General features: G+C 47.5%; 1 protein-coding gene across 3 annotated transcripts in view; it reads right to left on the bottom strand.

Moving 5' to 3' along the window:
* The window catches only part of CENPT (centromere protein T), a 595880-nt gene that overhangs the window by 381631 nt on the left and 197855 nt on the right, over nt 1-16394 (bottom strand). For all 3 annotated transcript variants that reach the window (XM_073605031.1, XM_073605032.1, XM_073605030.1), the window contains one exon: nt 11314-11452. In XM_073605031.1, the coding sequence (XP_073461132.1) occupies nt 11314-11452 (139 nt within the window). The remainder of the gene's footprint in view (nt 1-11313; nt 11453-16394) is intronic.

Raw genomic sequence — 16394 nt, 5'->3', positions numbered from 1 at the left:
AAACCAGGCTATAATAGAGAGAGCAGGGGGGAGGGGGTTCTGGGGCAAAGACACAACTGACAGGCAGGGAGGAGGGGATGAGGGGGACAGATTAGAAATGAGAGCTGAGAGCAGGGCTGCGAATGGCGCAGGGACGTACTCTGCTCAGCAGCCCTGATTATCGTTGTGGATACAGGAATTGGCAGGTTCAGGGAGTTTTTTTTTTTACAGTTTAGAGTGGGCCAGATTACATGGTACAAGCTCTGTGCTGTTTAACCGCTTCAATACAGGGCATTTTGACCCCCTTCCTTCCCAGACCAATTTTTTGTTTTCAGCGCTGTCGCACTTTAAACGACAATTGCGCGGTCGTGCGACGTTGTACCCAAACAAAATTGACATCCTTTTTTCCCCACAAATAGAGCTTTCTTTTGGTGGTATTTGATCACCTCTGTGGTTTTTATTTTTTGCACTATAAACAAAAGAAGAGCGACAATTTAAAAAAAAACAATATTTTTTGCTTTTTGCTATAATAAATATCCCAATTTTTTTTTTTTTTTTTAAATAAAACAATTTTTTTCCTCAGTTTCGGCAGATACGTATTCTTCTACATATTTTTGGTAAAATTTTTGGCTACATATTTTTGGTAAAATTCATTCATTTTTTTTACTAGTAATAGCGGCGATCGCGATTTTTTTTCTGACTGCGACATTATAGCGGACACATCGGACACTTTTGACACATTTTTGGCACCATTCACATTTATACAGCGATCAATGCTATAAAATTGCATTGATTACTGTATAAATGTGACAGGCAGGGAAGGGGTTAACCACTAGAGGGAGACGAGGGGTTAAATGTTTCCTAGGGGAGTGATCATAACTGTAGGGGGAGGGGACGCACAAGGGGAGGAGACCGATCGGTGTTCCTCTGTACTGGGAACACAGATCGGTCGCCTCTCAACTGACAGGACGTGGATCTGTGTGTTTACACACACAGATCCACGGTCCTGCCCGGTTAACCGGCAATCGCGGGTGCCCGGCGGACATCACGGCCGCTGGGCACAGGCACCGGGTCCCGAGCAACGCGGCGGGTGCTCGCGCCCTAGACGGCCGGGAAGCCCAGGCCGTCATATGACATCCACCCAGGATGGGAGATCCCATCTGTGGACGTCATTTTACTATACGCCGGTAATGAAGTGGTTAATCTGCTTTAAGGGACCAGAATCAGTATTTTTTTTTCTTTTTTTGGGGGTTAACAAACACTAAGGATTTCCATGTCTGCCTCATACAGTGTAGGAAGTGGACAAACAGCTAAAAAATATAGTATAGCAGCTCGGGATGGCGAGACCTTGGAGCTAAAATTGGCAAAATACTCGTATTATTTCAACAGGACTAACTGTTCCCTGTGTGTTTGTGATGACATCAAAGTGGGATGACGCCTGTTCTGTTATTGTCAACATTGCCAGTATGGGCCCCGTATTTCCCCTTCCTCTATTTCTGGTGATTAAAAAAAGTGTTTGTTCTTTGCTGTAGTAGGAGAGAAATTACTGAACATGGTTTTGGGCCTCCAGCCATTTATCTCTCGTGGCTGAGGTGTGGTTAGCCATGACGGTTTTGGATTTTATAGTGGATATCGGTTTAATAATTTGTCCCCTCAAGAAAGCCTTAAGGGTGTCCCCAATTACCCCTAGTGGGGCAGTGTCAGATTTAACAGCCAGAAACACTTTAGGGATTGGATCTGGTTCTGGGAACAGGGAAAGCCAAAATGGCATAGCCTTCCATTAAGAGCGTTTAGGGAGCCCTTGTACATAGTTACAGTATCTCACAAGAGTGAGTACACCCCTCACATTTTTGTAAATATTTTATTATATCTTTTCATGTGACAACACTGAAGAACTGACACTTTGCTACAATGTAAAGCAGTGAGTGTACAGCTTGTATAACAGTGTAAATTTGCTGTCCCATCAAAATAACTCAACACACAGCCATTAATGTCCAAACCGCTGGCAACAAAAGTGAGTACACCTCAAATTGGGCCAAAGTGTCAATATTTTGTGTTGCCACCATTATTTTCCAGAACTGCTTTAACCCTCATCACAGGTTGCCACTGGAGTCCTCTTCCACTCCTCCATGATGACATCACGGAGCTGGTGGATGTTAGAGACCTTGCACTCCTCCACCTGCCATTTGAGGATGCCCCACGGATGTTCAATAGGATTTAGATCTGGAGACATGCTTGGCCAGTCCATCACCTTTACCCCCAACTTCTTTAGCAAGGCAGTGGTCATCTGGGAGGTGTGTTTGGGGTCATTATGTTGTAATACTGCCCTGCGGCCGAGTCTACGAAGGGAGGGGATCATGCTCTGCTCCAGTATGTCATAGTACATGTTGGCATTCACGGTTCCCTCAATGAACTGTAGCTCATGCAGCCCCAGACCATGACACTCCCACCACCATGCTTAACTGTAGGCAAGACACTCTTGTCTGTACTCCTCACCTGGTTGCCGCCACACACGCTTGACACCATCTGAACCAAATAAGTTTATCGTGGTCTCATCAGACCACAGGACATGGTTTCAGTAATCCACGTTCTTAGTCTGCTTGTCTTCAGCAAACTGTTTGCAAGCTTTCTTGTGCGTCATCTTTAGAAGAGGCTTCCTTCTGGGATGACAGCCATGCAGACCAATTTGATGCAGTGTGCGGCGTATGGTCAGTGTTGGCGAACCTTGGCACCCCAGATGTTTTGGAACTACATTTACCACGATGCCCTTGCACTCTGCATGTAGTTGAGCATCATGGGAAACGTAATTCCAAAACATCTGGGGTGCCAAGGTTCACCATCACTGGTCTAGGCCATCTTTAGGCAGAGCAACAATTCTTTTTTTCAGATCCTCAGAGTTCTTTGCCATGAGGTGCCATGTTGAACTTCCAGAGACCAGTATGAGAGAGTGGGAGCGTTAACACCAAATTTAACACACCTGGTCCCCATCACACCTGAGATCTTGTAATACTAACGAGTCACATGACACCAGGGAGGGAAAATGGCTAATTGGGCCCAATTTGGACAATTTTGCTTAGGGGTGTACTCACTTTTGTTGCCAGTGGTTTAGACATTAATGGCTGTGTGTTGAGTTATTTTGAGGGCACAGCAAATTTACACTGTTATACAAGCCATACACTCACTATTTTACATTGTAGTGTCATTTAAGTGTTGTCACTTAAAAAGATATAATAAGGGGGGGGCGTGGCCTGGACGGGGACCGAGATGGCAGCATAAGTTGATAGCTCCTGCGACCCAGGGACCGAATCTTGCCTTAAGGAGAGCCTACCCCTCAGAACCATCATGAGCCGATCCACCCAGAGCTCCTCTGCATCCCACGCAGCCATGGATTCAGGTACACAACTGAGCAGAAACATCCCGGGACTATACCGGACCCAGCGTCTATCCGCACACGTGGCTTTACAGGCCCAGACCCCGATCTCGCCTAGATTGGAGTCTTGCAGACAGATGACGGGAGGAACAGCCCCCAGTAATGGGCGGACGCAGCACCCTAGCTTGTTCAATCTCGAGAAAGTGGCCTCAGACATCAAGAACACTGTCACAGCCGCAACTGCAGACTTAAAATCGGACATTCAGGCAGTAGCCCACCGCATTGATGATGTGAAACAAACCACCCAGATCCATGCGGCCGCCATTCGTCAGGTGCAAACCACCTATGACTCTCAGCTCTCCCAACTATTTGACTTGCACAGACATGCTGAAGACCTCGACAACCGAGGCCAGGGGCATAACATTAGAGTACAGAGGGGCCTTGAGAGCACTGACCTGAAATCACTGCAGCAGACCATCTGCACAATATTTAATGACTTAATCGATTGCCCTGCAGACTCTTCTATTGAAATGGAAAGGGCCCATCGCGCTCTGCGTCCCCAACCCCGTGAGAATGAGCCAGAGATGTAATATGCTGTGTGGTTAACTTTCCACTCAAAGAGGAAATACTTCGCAAAGCAAGGCAAAGGGGGCGAATCCTCCACAATGGCACTGAAGTGAAACTATTCCCGAACTTGTCCCAGATAACTCTACAAAACAGAAGAGCTATGCGCCCTCTATTGGACGCCCTTCACGCCCGGAACATTCAATACCGTTCCCCTTTGGATTATCAGCATCCGCCAGGAGTCGCTCTGCTTTGCTCCGCACACCGGAAGACCTACAAGGCTTTTGTGAACAGCTCGATCTCTCACATATTGAGCTTCCGGACTGGTACGCATTCTATTCCCCCTCAGAACCATGGCTCTCTGGTCCATGGTTCATCACGCCGCGACCTTTACCAGCGCAGCCCAGGCTCTCCACCCTCACCCTCTGCGAGAAGGGACCGCCTGGAGGCCTACAGATGCGGGTCCCACTCCAGCCATGAACTGCCACCTGTGACAGAGGATGCGATCCACCGACAAGGAGATTGAGAATATTCCCCGAATCACACACAGCTTCTTAACTCACCCGGACATCTTTACCTGCTTCCAAGAAAATAGCCACAGACCTACCAACACTGACTGCGATCAGATTCGATGTCGGAGGACTCACTCGTGTGAGGTAATATTCTTCCTTTTACACTCACACCAAGGATGACTCTATGCCCCACGCTCCATGTCTTGCTCATTTCAACCAAGCACCTTTGAGCCAGTGCCCTGTGACCTCCCCCTGGGACTTACACCCCTTTCTTTCGCCCATTTTCACATTTTGCAGTTAACTGGCACTACTCTCCTACACATCAAACAGAAGCTTGTTTACAGGGGCAACAACACTCACTGATGCCTTAGGTCACGTTGATGTTTATCCACCTTCTTAAGAATGACTGTGTGCATTATTTTGAACACCCGAGATGTACCATTAGGCTAACCTCAAGATATTTGATTTCCTCACTAGAGCTGGCTGTCTAACACACAGAGCTTAAAGCTCAAGTGTCCATAATTTCAGCTATGTGTACTCTACTTATCTTAATTTGTTCACAAATATCTGTCATCCCTGGTCTTCAGAAAAACACCCAAGCGGCTTAAAATGTGATAACTTGTCATATCATATGCTTGACTTAAAAATGTTTTGCAGGGGGGCGTGGCCAAGATGGCGCTGTGAGCAGCTGCTTTTTAGAGAGCTCCGCTTTCTGCAATCTTAAACCAGATCCAGTGCGACTTAAAAACCCCAGAAAATTCACCCCCGCTGACCAGGAGAGTGCCTAGACTTGCCGACTGCTGTGGGGGAGTGTGATTTCTATTCTGGGGCCGCGATCAGCGTCCCGCCCGGACGTCTCCCGGCCTACCTCGTGCGGCTAGGCCGCAGCCGCGGCCTTTCCTGGCGGGCCCCGGCACGGGACGGAGGACCCTTGTGCGACCCGCTCTGCAGAGTGAGGCTCCCCAACTAACACAGGCCGAAGACGGAAGCAGGGAGATCCGGTCTTGAGTGGCTATAGGCCGAACCCGGGACAAATCCTCCTGAGCTACTAGGCCGCAGCCACGGCCTTTCCTGACGGCCCACAGCTTCTGGACCAGCCTGGATGTAACCCATGCCCTCAGCCCGGAAGGTGGTGTCCTGAGAGGGCTGGAGGGCACTGGCTGAGAAGTGGGAGAAGGCTTGGAGCACCCCCAGCCCAGACATCCTGGGTGAGACAGGCTGGGGCTTGACTGAACACCCCTGCAGGCCCTTGGACGCCTGAAGAGGACAGCTACTGTACTCCAGAGGTCGCAGGTGAGGGGGAAGACTGCCTTGGGGGCACACTCTACACTGGACATTCTACCCGACTACCCCTGACCCCATTGACAAGCTCCCCCACCTGCTTACAGGTTATTGCCAAGAGAAGGGCACCAGACATCTGAATGAGGCGCGGGAACTCCAGTGCAAAGTACAGCAAAGGGGGGCAAAAGATTGACTTTTCCACCACAGCCAGATTCCCCTCAGACGCCCACCTACCCCTGTGCGGAGGTTCGCACCACTCGAAGTGCCCATAGAGCCTCACAGATGAGCCTCATGGAACCGGATGAGTCCCAACCCCTCTGGCTGGCGGACGTCATGGCAGCCATTGCCACTTGCCAATCTACGCTAACAACAAAAATTGAGGCTGTTCAGTTGGATATGGGTCTAATCCGCCAAGATATAGACAAAATTAGGTCGCGAGTCACAGAGACTGAGCAAAGATTGAGTACTAATGAAGACACAATGGCGGAACACAGAGCAGCACTCCGCACCCTTCAAACCAAAGTAAAGGCCCTGGAGTACAGAGCCGAAGATGCAGAGAATAGAAATTGGCGCAATGACCTCCGTATTGTCGGTCTACCTGAAGAAGCAGAAGGGAACAATCCTACCTCCTTCATAGAGGGTATGTTACATGACCTCCTACCTGAGGCCCGTTGGTCGCCTCACTACACGGTTGAGAGGGCACACCGTATACTGCCTAAACCAGGACCTCCTGGATCCCCCCCTTGCACCTTCATTCTCCATCTCCTCAACTTCAGGGACAGAGACGAAGTCCTCCGCGCCTCTAGAAATGTTGGGGACCTCCGATACCAAAATGCTAATTTGATGATTTTCCCTGACTACTCGGTGGAGACCCAGAAGCTCAGGAAATCTTTCAATCAAGTCAAAGCGGCATTGAGAACACGCAACATCCGCTACAGTGTACTCTTCCCTGCCCGCCTAAGAGTCCAGGATGGCGAGACAACCCGATTCTTTAGCACACCTAGAGAGGCTTCTACCTGGCTGGACTCGCTACCACAGATCCGCTGATCGACTAACCGGTATGTGCCGCATGACCCCTTTCAATGTTTGCTCAAATTGACCTGGGCCCAGGTCTGGGTTACCACACAAATTACCCCATGGCTGATCTATCTTTGTTGCACCTGTTGTGCCCAGTTTACACCCATGGTGTGTGCGGAGTTGATAGTGGTAGTTAACTACCCTTATCGGTGACATCTAAGTTAGCGCCCCTGCCAAAGGACATGGTCAGGAGACTGTTGTGATATGACGTTCCTCTATACTTGGTTGTTCCCTTCATGGAGCAGGAAAAGAGAGAGATGCAGCTCACAAACACTCTTGTTCTGGAATGACACCACCCTAGTGAGAACTGGTTCCAGGTGCTGGCTTTGCTGGGTTGCAATGAGACAAGAAGAAATCCTGGAGAGCCACACTCCGGGATAAGGACATCTTTATTAAAGTAAAATCCAACAATACAGGCAAATGCAGAGAAGTACAGGGCGGTAAACCGCTAATGGAGCACTAGAATTCATACTATGTGTGTTCTCCTTTTGCTGGATCGACTTCACTGTGGGGATGCAATACGTTTTACCTTCCTCCTTTTGACTCTTAGTCCTTCACAGATTGTTATATTAAAAACAGCGGAAATCTCACACTTGGAAAGCTGCTTGAACGGCTGCTTGCCCCCCCTAGGTAGTTTTGGGGGGCTAAGCTCGCCTCTTCCACCGACCCCCTGTTGCAGCCGGCGAGCTGAATCAGTTTGGGATGAAAACCCGCCTCAGTTTGGGTGGTCGGGTGGGGTAAGTTCCCCTAACGGGGCCAGTTTATTTTACTTCAGTTATTGGGCTCTTATAACTTTTTAGTTTGGTTTTGTTCTATAATTGCACTAAAATAATTGATTTATCAGCATTGTATTGTTTCCAGATAAGTCCGTTTTGGGTCCGGAGGTCCAATTCGGGAGCCGTGATCTATACTGATCCTAATATTCTTATCATCCCTAGAACCCATGTCCTCCCTTAATATCATCTCATGGAACACCAGGGGGTTAAATTCCCCGGTCAAGCGCTCCCTGGTGTTCCAATTCCTCAAAGCTTATAACCCACATATATGTGTGCTCCAAGAAACGCACCTCACAGGGAGTAGGGTTCTAGCCCTTAAAAAGCCATAGGTGGGCTACCACTACCACTCCACGCACTCCAGTTTTTCCAGGGGTGTTACTATTCTGGTACTGAAGTCTCTTCCTTTCCAGCTCTTGGATTTGGCCCTGGACCTTGAAGGTCGGAATGTTATGATTCATGCTAAGATGTACTCTCTAACGTGGACCATTGTGGGCTTATATTTACCCACTCCGGCTTCCCTGCTGGTGCTCAATCAAATCACCAGCAAGATGGCCGAGTTTGCCTCTGACAACACTATCATTCTGGGTGATTTCAATTTGGTTCCTGACCTGGATCTTGACAGACTGACGACTGCGGGACATCATTGCCCTGGGTTGGCTGAATGGGCAGATACCTACGGCCTGACAGATGTTTGGAGGTGGAGACACCCCCAGGCCCGGGCATTTACACGTCATTCGGCCTCCCATAGAACATTCTCCCGCATAGACCTGGTCTTTGCTGGGAGCTCGGTCCTCCCAAGGGTCACAGACATACAAATATTGCCTAGGGGAATTTCAGATCATGCACCCTTGCTGTTGTCATTGGACCTCTCCCTGGGCTCAGTTGACAAGCTATGGAGGCTCTCTAGATTTTGGATTTCAGACACTGCTGTGGACACTCAATTCAAAACTGAGTTGACTGACTACTGCGCGTTAAATGGAGGCTCGGCGGACCCCACAGTTGTGTGGGATGCCTTCAAGGCCACGACGAGGGGACATTACCAGACCATCATCGCCAGAGTTCACAGGGAACGTAGGGCAGACTTGATAAAAGGCTGAGAGGGAGGCGATTAGCGCTGAGGTACTTTTTGTTCATGCTCGAGACCCCATACATTATTCACATTTACAACTTAAGTACGAAGGCGCATAACCTGCTTAGTCATCTCTTACCCAGAAGAAAATGTTAGCACAGTCCCAACGGATCTTTGAGCAGGGAGAATGGTCGGGCCGGCTGTTGGCCTGGCTCTCTAGGGAACAGGCGGGAGGGATGAGCATCTCACATATCAGGGAGCCCTCGGGATAGCTGATTCACACCCCAGACGGGATCAATTGCTGTTTTGCAGAATTTTACAAATCCCTTTACACATTTAGGGCAGATTACAGTAAGGAGGACCTGACAGCATATTTAGCCGACATTGACATTCCAACCCTAACTGAAACATATCGTAACAAACTTGACGCCCCTATTACAACCTTGGAGATAATCCATTACAGCGGAAGAGAGCGTCGTGTCAACATCGGAAGAAGAGAAGAGAGAAGACGACGATGCATTAGTCCGGGCCACCGCTAGCAGAAGAGCAGTAGAAGATAGCGGAGGAGCCGGCAGAAGAACCGGACACCAGGAGAAGAGGTCTAACACCGGCAGAAGAGGTCAAACTCCGGGAGAAGAGGCCGGAGAGCGGGAGAAGAACCGGACACCAGGAGAAGAGGCCGGAGAGAGTAGCGAAGTCGGAAGAAGACCCCCGAAGTCGGAAGAAGACCCCCGAAGTCGGAAGAAGACCCCCGAAGTCGGAAGAAGACCCCAGAGTTGCCTAATTAATTACTTTAAAAACCTGTGTAGTGTGTTTTTTTTTATTGACACTTTTTTCCCTAGGTGAATGGGTAGGGGTACGATGTACCCCATACTCATTCACATAGGGTGGGGGGCCAGGATCTGGGGGCCCCCTTAATAAAGGGGGCTCCCGGATTCCGATAAGCCCCTCACCCACAGACCCTGACAACCAACGGCCAGGGTTGTCAGGAAGAGGCCCTTGTCCTCATCAACACGGGGAAAAGGTGCTTTGGGGTGGGGGGGCCGCAGGGCTCCCCCCTCCCCCAAAGTACCCACTACCCATGTTGAGCGCATGCGGCCTGGTACAGTTCAGGAGGGGGGGCGCTCACTCATCCCCACCCCCTTTCCTGACCGGCCGGGCTGCATGCTCGGATAAGGGTCTGGTATGGATTTTGGGGGGCCCCCACACCGTTTTTTCGGCATGGGGGTTCCCCTTAAAACCCATACCAGACCAAAGGGCCTGGAATTCGCCCAGAGGGGAATTCCCTCTCGCGCCCGCCGCAGTAGGAAAATGTGTTTTTCCTATTGCAGCCAAAGCGAGATGTACAGTACCCTGTCACCGAGAACCATTGGAAACATTCTCGCGGCTGCGTACTGTAGTTTGTACAAAAGTCCGATGGTTTTGTGTACACACGATCGGACTTAGCTCCATCAGACTTTTGTTGCCAGAAAGTTTGTGCGTTCGCACAGCCAACAAAAGTCCGATGGAAACAGAAAACGTTTGTCCGATGTCGGATGTTGCTCCAAAACAGCTCATTTGCATGTTTGTTGTCAAAAAGTCTGATCGGGTGTACGGGCCATTACAGTAAAGAACCCTCTATGCAGTTTAAGGTTAAACCTCTTCTTATAATCTTAATGAGTGCCCACGTGTCTTATTAAACTCCCGCTGAAAAGTTTTATTTTTATTGTGGGATTGCAAAGTCGCATGACAAGTCATACCCCCTGATTTTCAATGAGTACCATTCATATCTGTGCGACTTCAAAGTAGTCCCTGTACTACTTTGGTCCAACTTTGATGCGAGTTGAGGTCCATAGACCTCAAGTTCACACAGGCATTCCCTGAAATTGCACAAAACCGTGTCAAAATTGCGGCCGTAAAATCGCCTTACTCTGGAAAAACAGAAGCATACAATGACAAATCCTGTAAGTATTTGTTGCACTGAGCTTCTCAAAGAATGAAAAATGATCAGGAAGGGGGAAGTCTGCCTGCAACATAAAACCATATTTTGCCGATTTACCAGTATTTATTTCGTCAACTAAAACATTTGTCATTATTTTCGTCAGGGAAAAAAAAAAAAAAAAAACAAAAAAAAAAAAAAGTACAAACACATTTTCATCCTCAGAGTTTTTGCACCCATGCTTAAAATATTGATTTAGGTCTGAAGATTACATAAAACACCCCCCCACATAAACATATTATATATTTTCTTAAAGCAGACAAGTTCACGTAAATGTGCACTGCATGGTGGCATCCTCACGCAAACAGTTTTTATTTTCAACGTTACACTTCTGTCAAAAAAGCAATATTCTTGTAACGAAACTTGGTTTACCTTAAAGACCTTATATTGACTAAATCTGTGTCACGTTCAAACCTTAACATAAATGATAACATATTCGATTTTTCACTCCAGTATATAAGGAGTTTGGAAATTGTAGAGAAATGCTTAAATAATGCATTACAATGTAACTAAACCCATTCGATTTTAGTAGACTAAAACGTACTAGAGATTTAGTCGACTAAATCTAAAACACTTGCGGAAGACTAAAATGGGACTAAAACCAAAAATGCCATTTTAGTCCTAAAACAAAATTTGCTGCCAAAATTAACACTGCGATTTACCTTCAAGAGTAACTAAAACTTTAATATGAAATTAAAATCACTTACCATTTTGTATTATTTTCTTTAATAAACTCTGTGGGGTGATATTATTTAACTCTTCTACAATATTATGAAATCCCTTGTTTACAGATTTCTTCTTATTCTTTGTGTTAGCATTTCTTTTCACAGATGAATTTTCCGGAGCCTAACACAAAAAGACAATATAAAAAAAAGAAAAAAAACCTTTTAAATCATTTCTAGCATTTAAACAATAATTTCAGGCACCAACGTCTTATACATAGTTGCATTGGTCCATCTTGAACCAATGTAACTATGTATATGACATACCTAGCCAATGCCACTGGAAGCTGCAAACCACTGAAGTAAACCCTGCTACTTCAGTGATCTCCACTTGCTTTTGGTTCCTGCACTGAGTGGCTATTTTGCAGTATGAGCACAGGAAGGTCAGTCATTCAGCTGGGGCACCATACTAAGAATTATTTGCACTCAATGCACAGCTTTACAAAAATAACTACTTGAGTGATTTCCAGCGGCATCAACCAAGTTGGACCAATGTACCCATGTATAAAACATGCCTATGCCTGGAATTATTCTTTTAAACAAAACAGTAGCATCACAATACTTGAGAAAGTGGGCATCTGTGACTGTCAAGCATTTTCCCAATATTTTTCTGAAAATGCATTATAGTTTAGACATTTAGGGAAGATGTGAGAAGAGCGTGCAGGCCTCAGGAATTACTTTTACCAGGGGATGATCTAGGACCAGGGTCAGCAACCTGTCAATTGCAGGCTACCTGTTGACTGCAGGTAGGTGACAGGTAGATCGGGAACGGGTCTGCGCCGCCGACCCCGCTACTGCGCCTTCGGTCCCCCTCTCTCCGCCCCCAGCCTCCTCCGCCGCTGTTATCAGTGTACAGCGGAGAGCGAGAGGCAGCACAGCTCAGGACGGAAGGCGGGAGCAGGAGCTGGCCAAGTTAACCCGCAGGTGACTGGTTGCTAGGTCCTAAGCAACCAATCACCAGCATGTTAATATGAAAACTCACTCTGCCAGCTCTTGCTCCCGCCCCCTGTCCAGAACTGTGCTGCCTCTCGGTCTCCTGTGTGCACAGGAGAGATGCTATGGGAAGGAAGCTGAGGAAGAGGACACGTGTGTGTGTGTGTGTGTGTGTGTGTGTGTGTGGGGGGGGGATCGTGAAGGGGCAGTGGGCACTGCTATGGGCAGGGCCATACCCGTAGCAGTGCCCACCCCAATAACAGTGTCCTCTACCACACTTCATATCCCACCCAAATCCCTGCATCCTGAGCGCAACGCTCCTGAGCCCTGCATTCTGAGCGCAACGCACTCCTAAACCCTGCACTGATGGAGAAAATAGACATACTGTTGTTAGGTGTGGGTAGGATGGGCTTTTCTGAAGAGGAGGGTTTTCAGGCATCATCTAAAAGCTAATAGAGTAGGAAATAATCAGACAGATTGGGATAACGAGTTCCATAGGATTGGAGAGGCTCTGGAAGTCCTGGAGGCGAGCATGGGAGGGGGTGACGAGGGAGCTAGAGAGCAGGAGGTCTTCAGAGGAACGAAGAGAATGATTAGGTTGGTATTTTGAGACTAGGCTAGTGATGTAGCTGGGGGCAAAGTTCTGGATGGCTTTGTAAGTAGTTGTCAGTATTTTGAATTTGACAAAGTAGTAGCAGATACTGAGCGGTTGGCAAGGTGGATTTATGATGGATTGAAGGGGGGGATAGACTATTTCTAGGTAAGACAATGAGAAGGGAGCTGCATTAGTCGAGGTGAGAGATGACCAGGGAGTGAAGAGCTCTGTGTCATTGGTTAGAAAGGGGTATATTTTGGAGGAGATGTTGCGGAAGTTGAGGTGGCAAGATTTGGACAGTGATTGGACGTGGGGCTTAAAGGAGAGGTCAGAGTCAAGGACTACACGTAGGACCTTGGCATGCGGGAATGGGTTTAATAGTTATGCCATAGATTTTGACAGAGAGATCAGGGAAAGGGGCACATGGGGGAGGAAAAAATAGGATTTTTAAAACAGCTTACGTGTAAAATCCTTTTCTTGGAGTATATCATAGGACACAGAGCCTCAAGTAATTACTTGGTGGGTTATGGGCCTACCTTCAGGTGTTAACACTGGTATAACCAAGACAGGAAGTTGACTCCCCTATATAACCCCTCCTCCTTCCAGGAGTCCTCAGTTTTTGTAGCCAAGCAATATAAGCAATATAATCTCACCCCATAAAACAGAGGGGCAGGAGCTCTGTGTCCTATGATGTACTCCAAGAAAAGGATTTTACAGGTAAGCCGTTTTAAAAATCCTATTTTCTTTATCGTACATCATAGGACACAGAGCCTCAAGTAATTACTTGGTGGGATGTTCCATAGCAATGCTACTTGAGGGGAGGGAGACACAACCTGTAGGGCACCCCCAGTGCTTGAGGAATTATACTGCTGCCTGCAGCACACTGCGCCCAAACGCGATATCCTCATTCCACCTTACATCTACTTGATAAAATTTTGTAAATGTATGGACCGAAGACCAAGTCGCGGCCTTGCAGATCTGAGACATGTAGGCCTGGTGACACACTGCCCAAGAAGCACCAACCGCTCTGGTAGAGTGCGCCTTAACTTGAAAAGGGGGAATCTTTCCCTTTAAATCATAAGTTTGAATTATAACTTGCCGAATCCACTTAGCCACAGTGGATCTTGACTCTGCCTGTCCTTTTTTAGGACCCTCTGGCAGAATAAATAATACATCAGTCTTACGAATCTGAGCAGTTTTCTTTAAATAGATCTTCACTGCTCTCACCACATCAAGACAATGTAGTGACCTTTCTTCTTTGGAACATGGTTTTGGAAAAAACAATGGCAGGACAATATCTTCATTCAGATGAAAGCCTGAAACCACTTTTGGCAAAAAGCCTGGACGAGGGCGTAACACCACTCTGTCCTCATGAATAGACAAATATGGCTCTTTACAGGAAAGAGCAGCCAATTCTGAAACTTTCCTTGCTGAGGATATAGCAACCAAAAATATCAGCTTCCTAGTCAGAAGGACTAAAGGACTATGCTGTAATGGTTCAAATGGCGGTTTCTGTAACACCGACAAAACTAAATTCAAGTCCCAAAGGCTTAAGGGTGATTTAACTAGCGGATTAATACGCCTCACTCCTTGCATGAAACCCCAGACTAAAGAATGCATAGCAAGTGGTCTTTAAAATAAAATTGATAAGGCTGAAACTTGGCCCTTAATAGTACTCAGGGCCAACTTCATCTCTACGCCCACTTCTAGTAAGGCAAGAAGTCTGCCTATAATATATCTTCAAGGGTGCCAACCTTTGGATTCACACCAGGAAACATAAGCTTTCCAGACTCTATAATATATAGCTCTAGAAGCTGGCTTCCTAGCATTAAAGTAGAAATAACTGCCCTGGAAAGCCCACGCTTCTTCAGAATGTGGGTCTCAATAGCCAGGCCGTTAAACTTAGCGTTCGTAAAGTAGGATGGAATATCGGCCCCTGTGCTAGCAGGTCTGGCCTTAGTGGGAGGAGCCATGGACCCTCCACTGCCATCTTTACTATCTCTGCATACCATGACCTTCTGGGCCATGCTGGTTCTACCAGTATTACCGACTTTCCTTCCAGTCTGATCCTGCAAAGAAGTCGAGGTAGCAACTGAATTGGAGGAAATGCATAGATCAGAGAAAACTGATCCCATGGGGTCACCAACGCATCTGTTCCGTATGCGAGTGGGTCCCTTGTTCTGGACACAAAATTGACTAGCGTCGTGTTGAACCTGGACGCTAGAAGGTCTATGTCCGGAGTCCCCCATCTTTGGCAAATCGCATGAAAAATCTGGGGATGAAGAGACCATTCCCCCGGGGACAATTGCTGGCAACTTAAGTAGTCCGCCTGCCAATTCTCTACTCCCAGAATGAAAACTGCCGATAGGCATGGGACATTCTTTTCTGCCCAAGTTATAATCTGGTTCACCTCTCTCTGAGCTGAGAAACTCTTGGTGCCCCCTTGATGATTGATATATGCCACGGCCGTGGCATTGTCCGATTGGATCCTGACAGGACAATTCTTTAACCTGGAAGTCCAGGTTCTCAGAGCCAGATACACTGCCAGAATCTCCAGGATGTTTATGGGCAAGGCTCTTTCGGTTCTTGACCACTGTCCCTGGACAGTCATCTTCTCTAGCACTGCTCCCCAGCCTGAAAGGCTGGCATCTGTCGTGACTACTTTTCAAACAATTGGTCTGAAGGAATTTCCCTTCAGCAGGTTCCGAAGGGCACCAGCATGGCCCAGAAGGTCATGGTATGCAGAGATAGTAAAGATAGCAGTGGAGGGTCCAGTGGAATCGTCTTGTTCCAAGCAGACAGGATACTGTTTTGAAACAGTCTCGAATGGAATTGGGCATAGGGGACTGCTTTGAATGAAGCTACCATCTTTCCTAATAACCTCATGCAAAGACGTATTGAGGGATTTCTCTTTGACCTGACCATCCGCATCAGCTCCTGTATGGAGCTGATCTTTGCGGGAGGCAAAAACACCATTTTCTGGGCTGTGACTATGATCAGGCCCAGATACTCCAGCCTCTTTAATGGCTTTAAGGAGGATTTCTTCAGGTTGAGAATCCAACCCAGATTCTCCAGGTAACTGCTTGTAATGGCTGCATCCTGCTTCAAGCGGCCACCGACTGGTCTATTAACAATAGATCGTCTAGGTAAGCCAAGACAGTTATGCCCTGTGCCCTTAACCTTGCTAGAGGTGGGGCTAGTACCTTTGTGAATACCCGAGGTGCTGTAGCTAGCCCGAAGGGCAAGGCTACAAACTGAAAATGCCTGTGTTTTACTTCGAATCGCAGAAACTTCTGGTGAGGAGGAAATATAGGGATATGCAGATATGCATCTCTGATGTCTATAGATGCCAAAAGTTCTCCTCCTTGTAGGATGGCAACAACTGATCTGATCGACTCCATGCGAAAGGAGCGGATCTTCAGGAACTGATTTAGATTCCGTAGATCTAGAATTGGTCTGATACCCCCATTTGGCTTTGGTACCGTAAATAGGTTTGAGTAAAACCCCAAACCCTGCTCTTGTTTAGGAATCTGTACGA

The sequence above is a fragment of the Aquarana catesbeiana genome, linkage group LG11 (assembly GCF_042186555.1).
Source record: "Aquarana catesbeiana isolate 2022-GZ linkage group LG11, ASM4218655v1, whole genome shotgun sequence".
NCBI lineage: Eukaryota > Metazoa > Chordata > Amphibia > Anura > Ranidae > Aquarana > Aquarana catesbeiana.
This window is presented reverse-complemented; position numbering and strand designations above follow the sequence as displayed.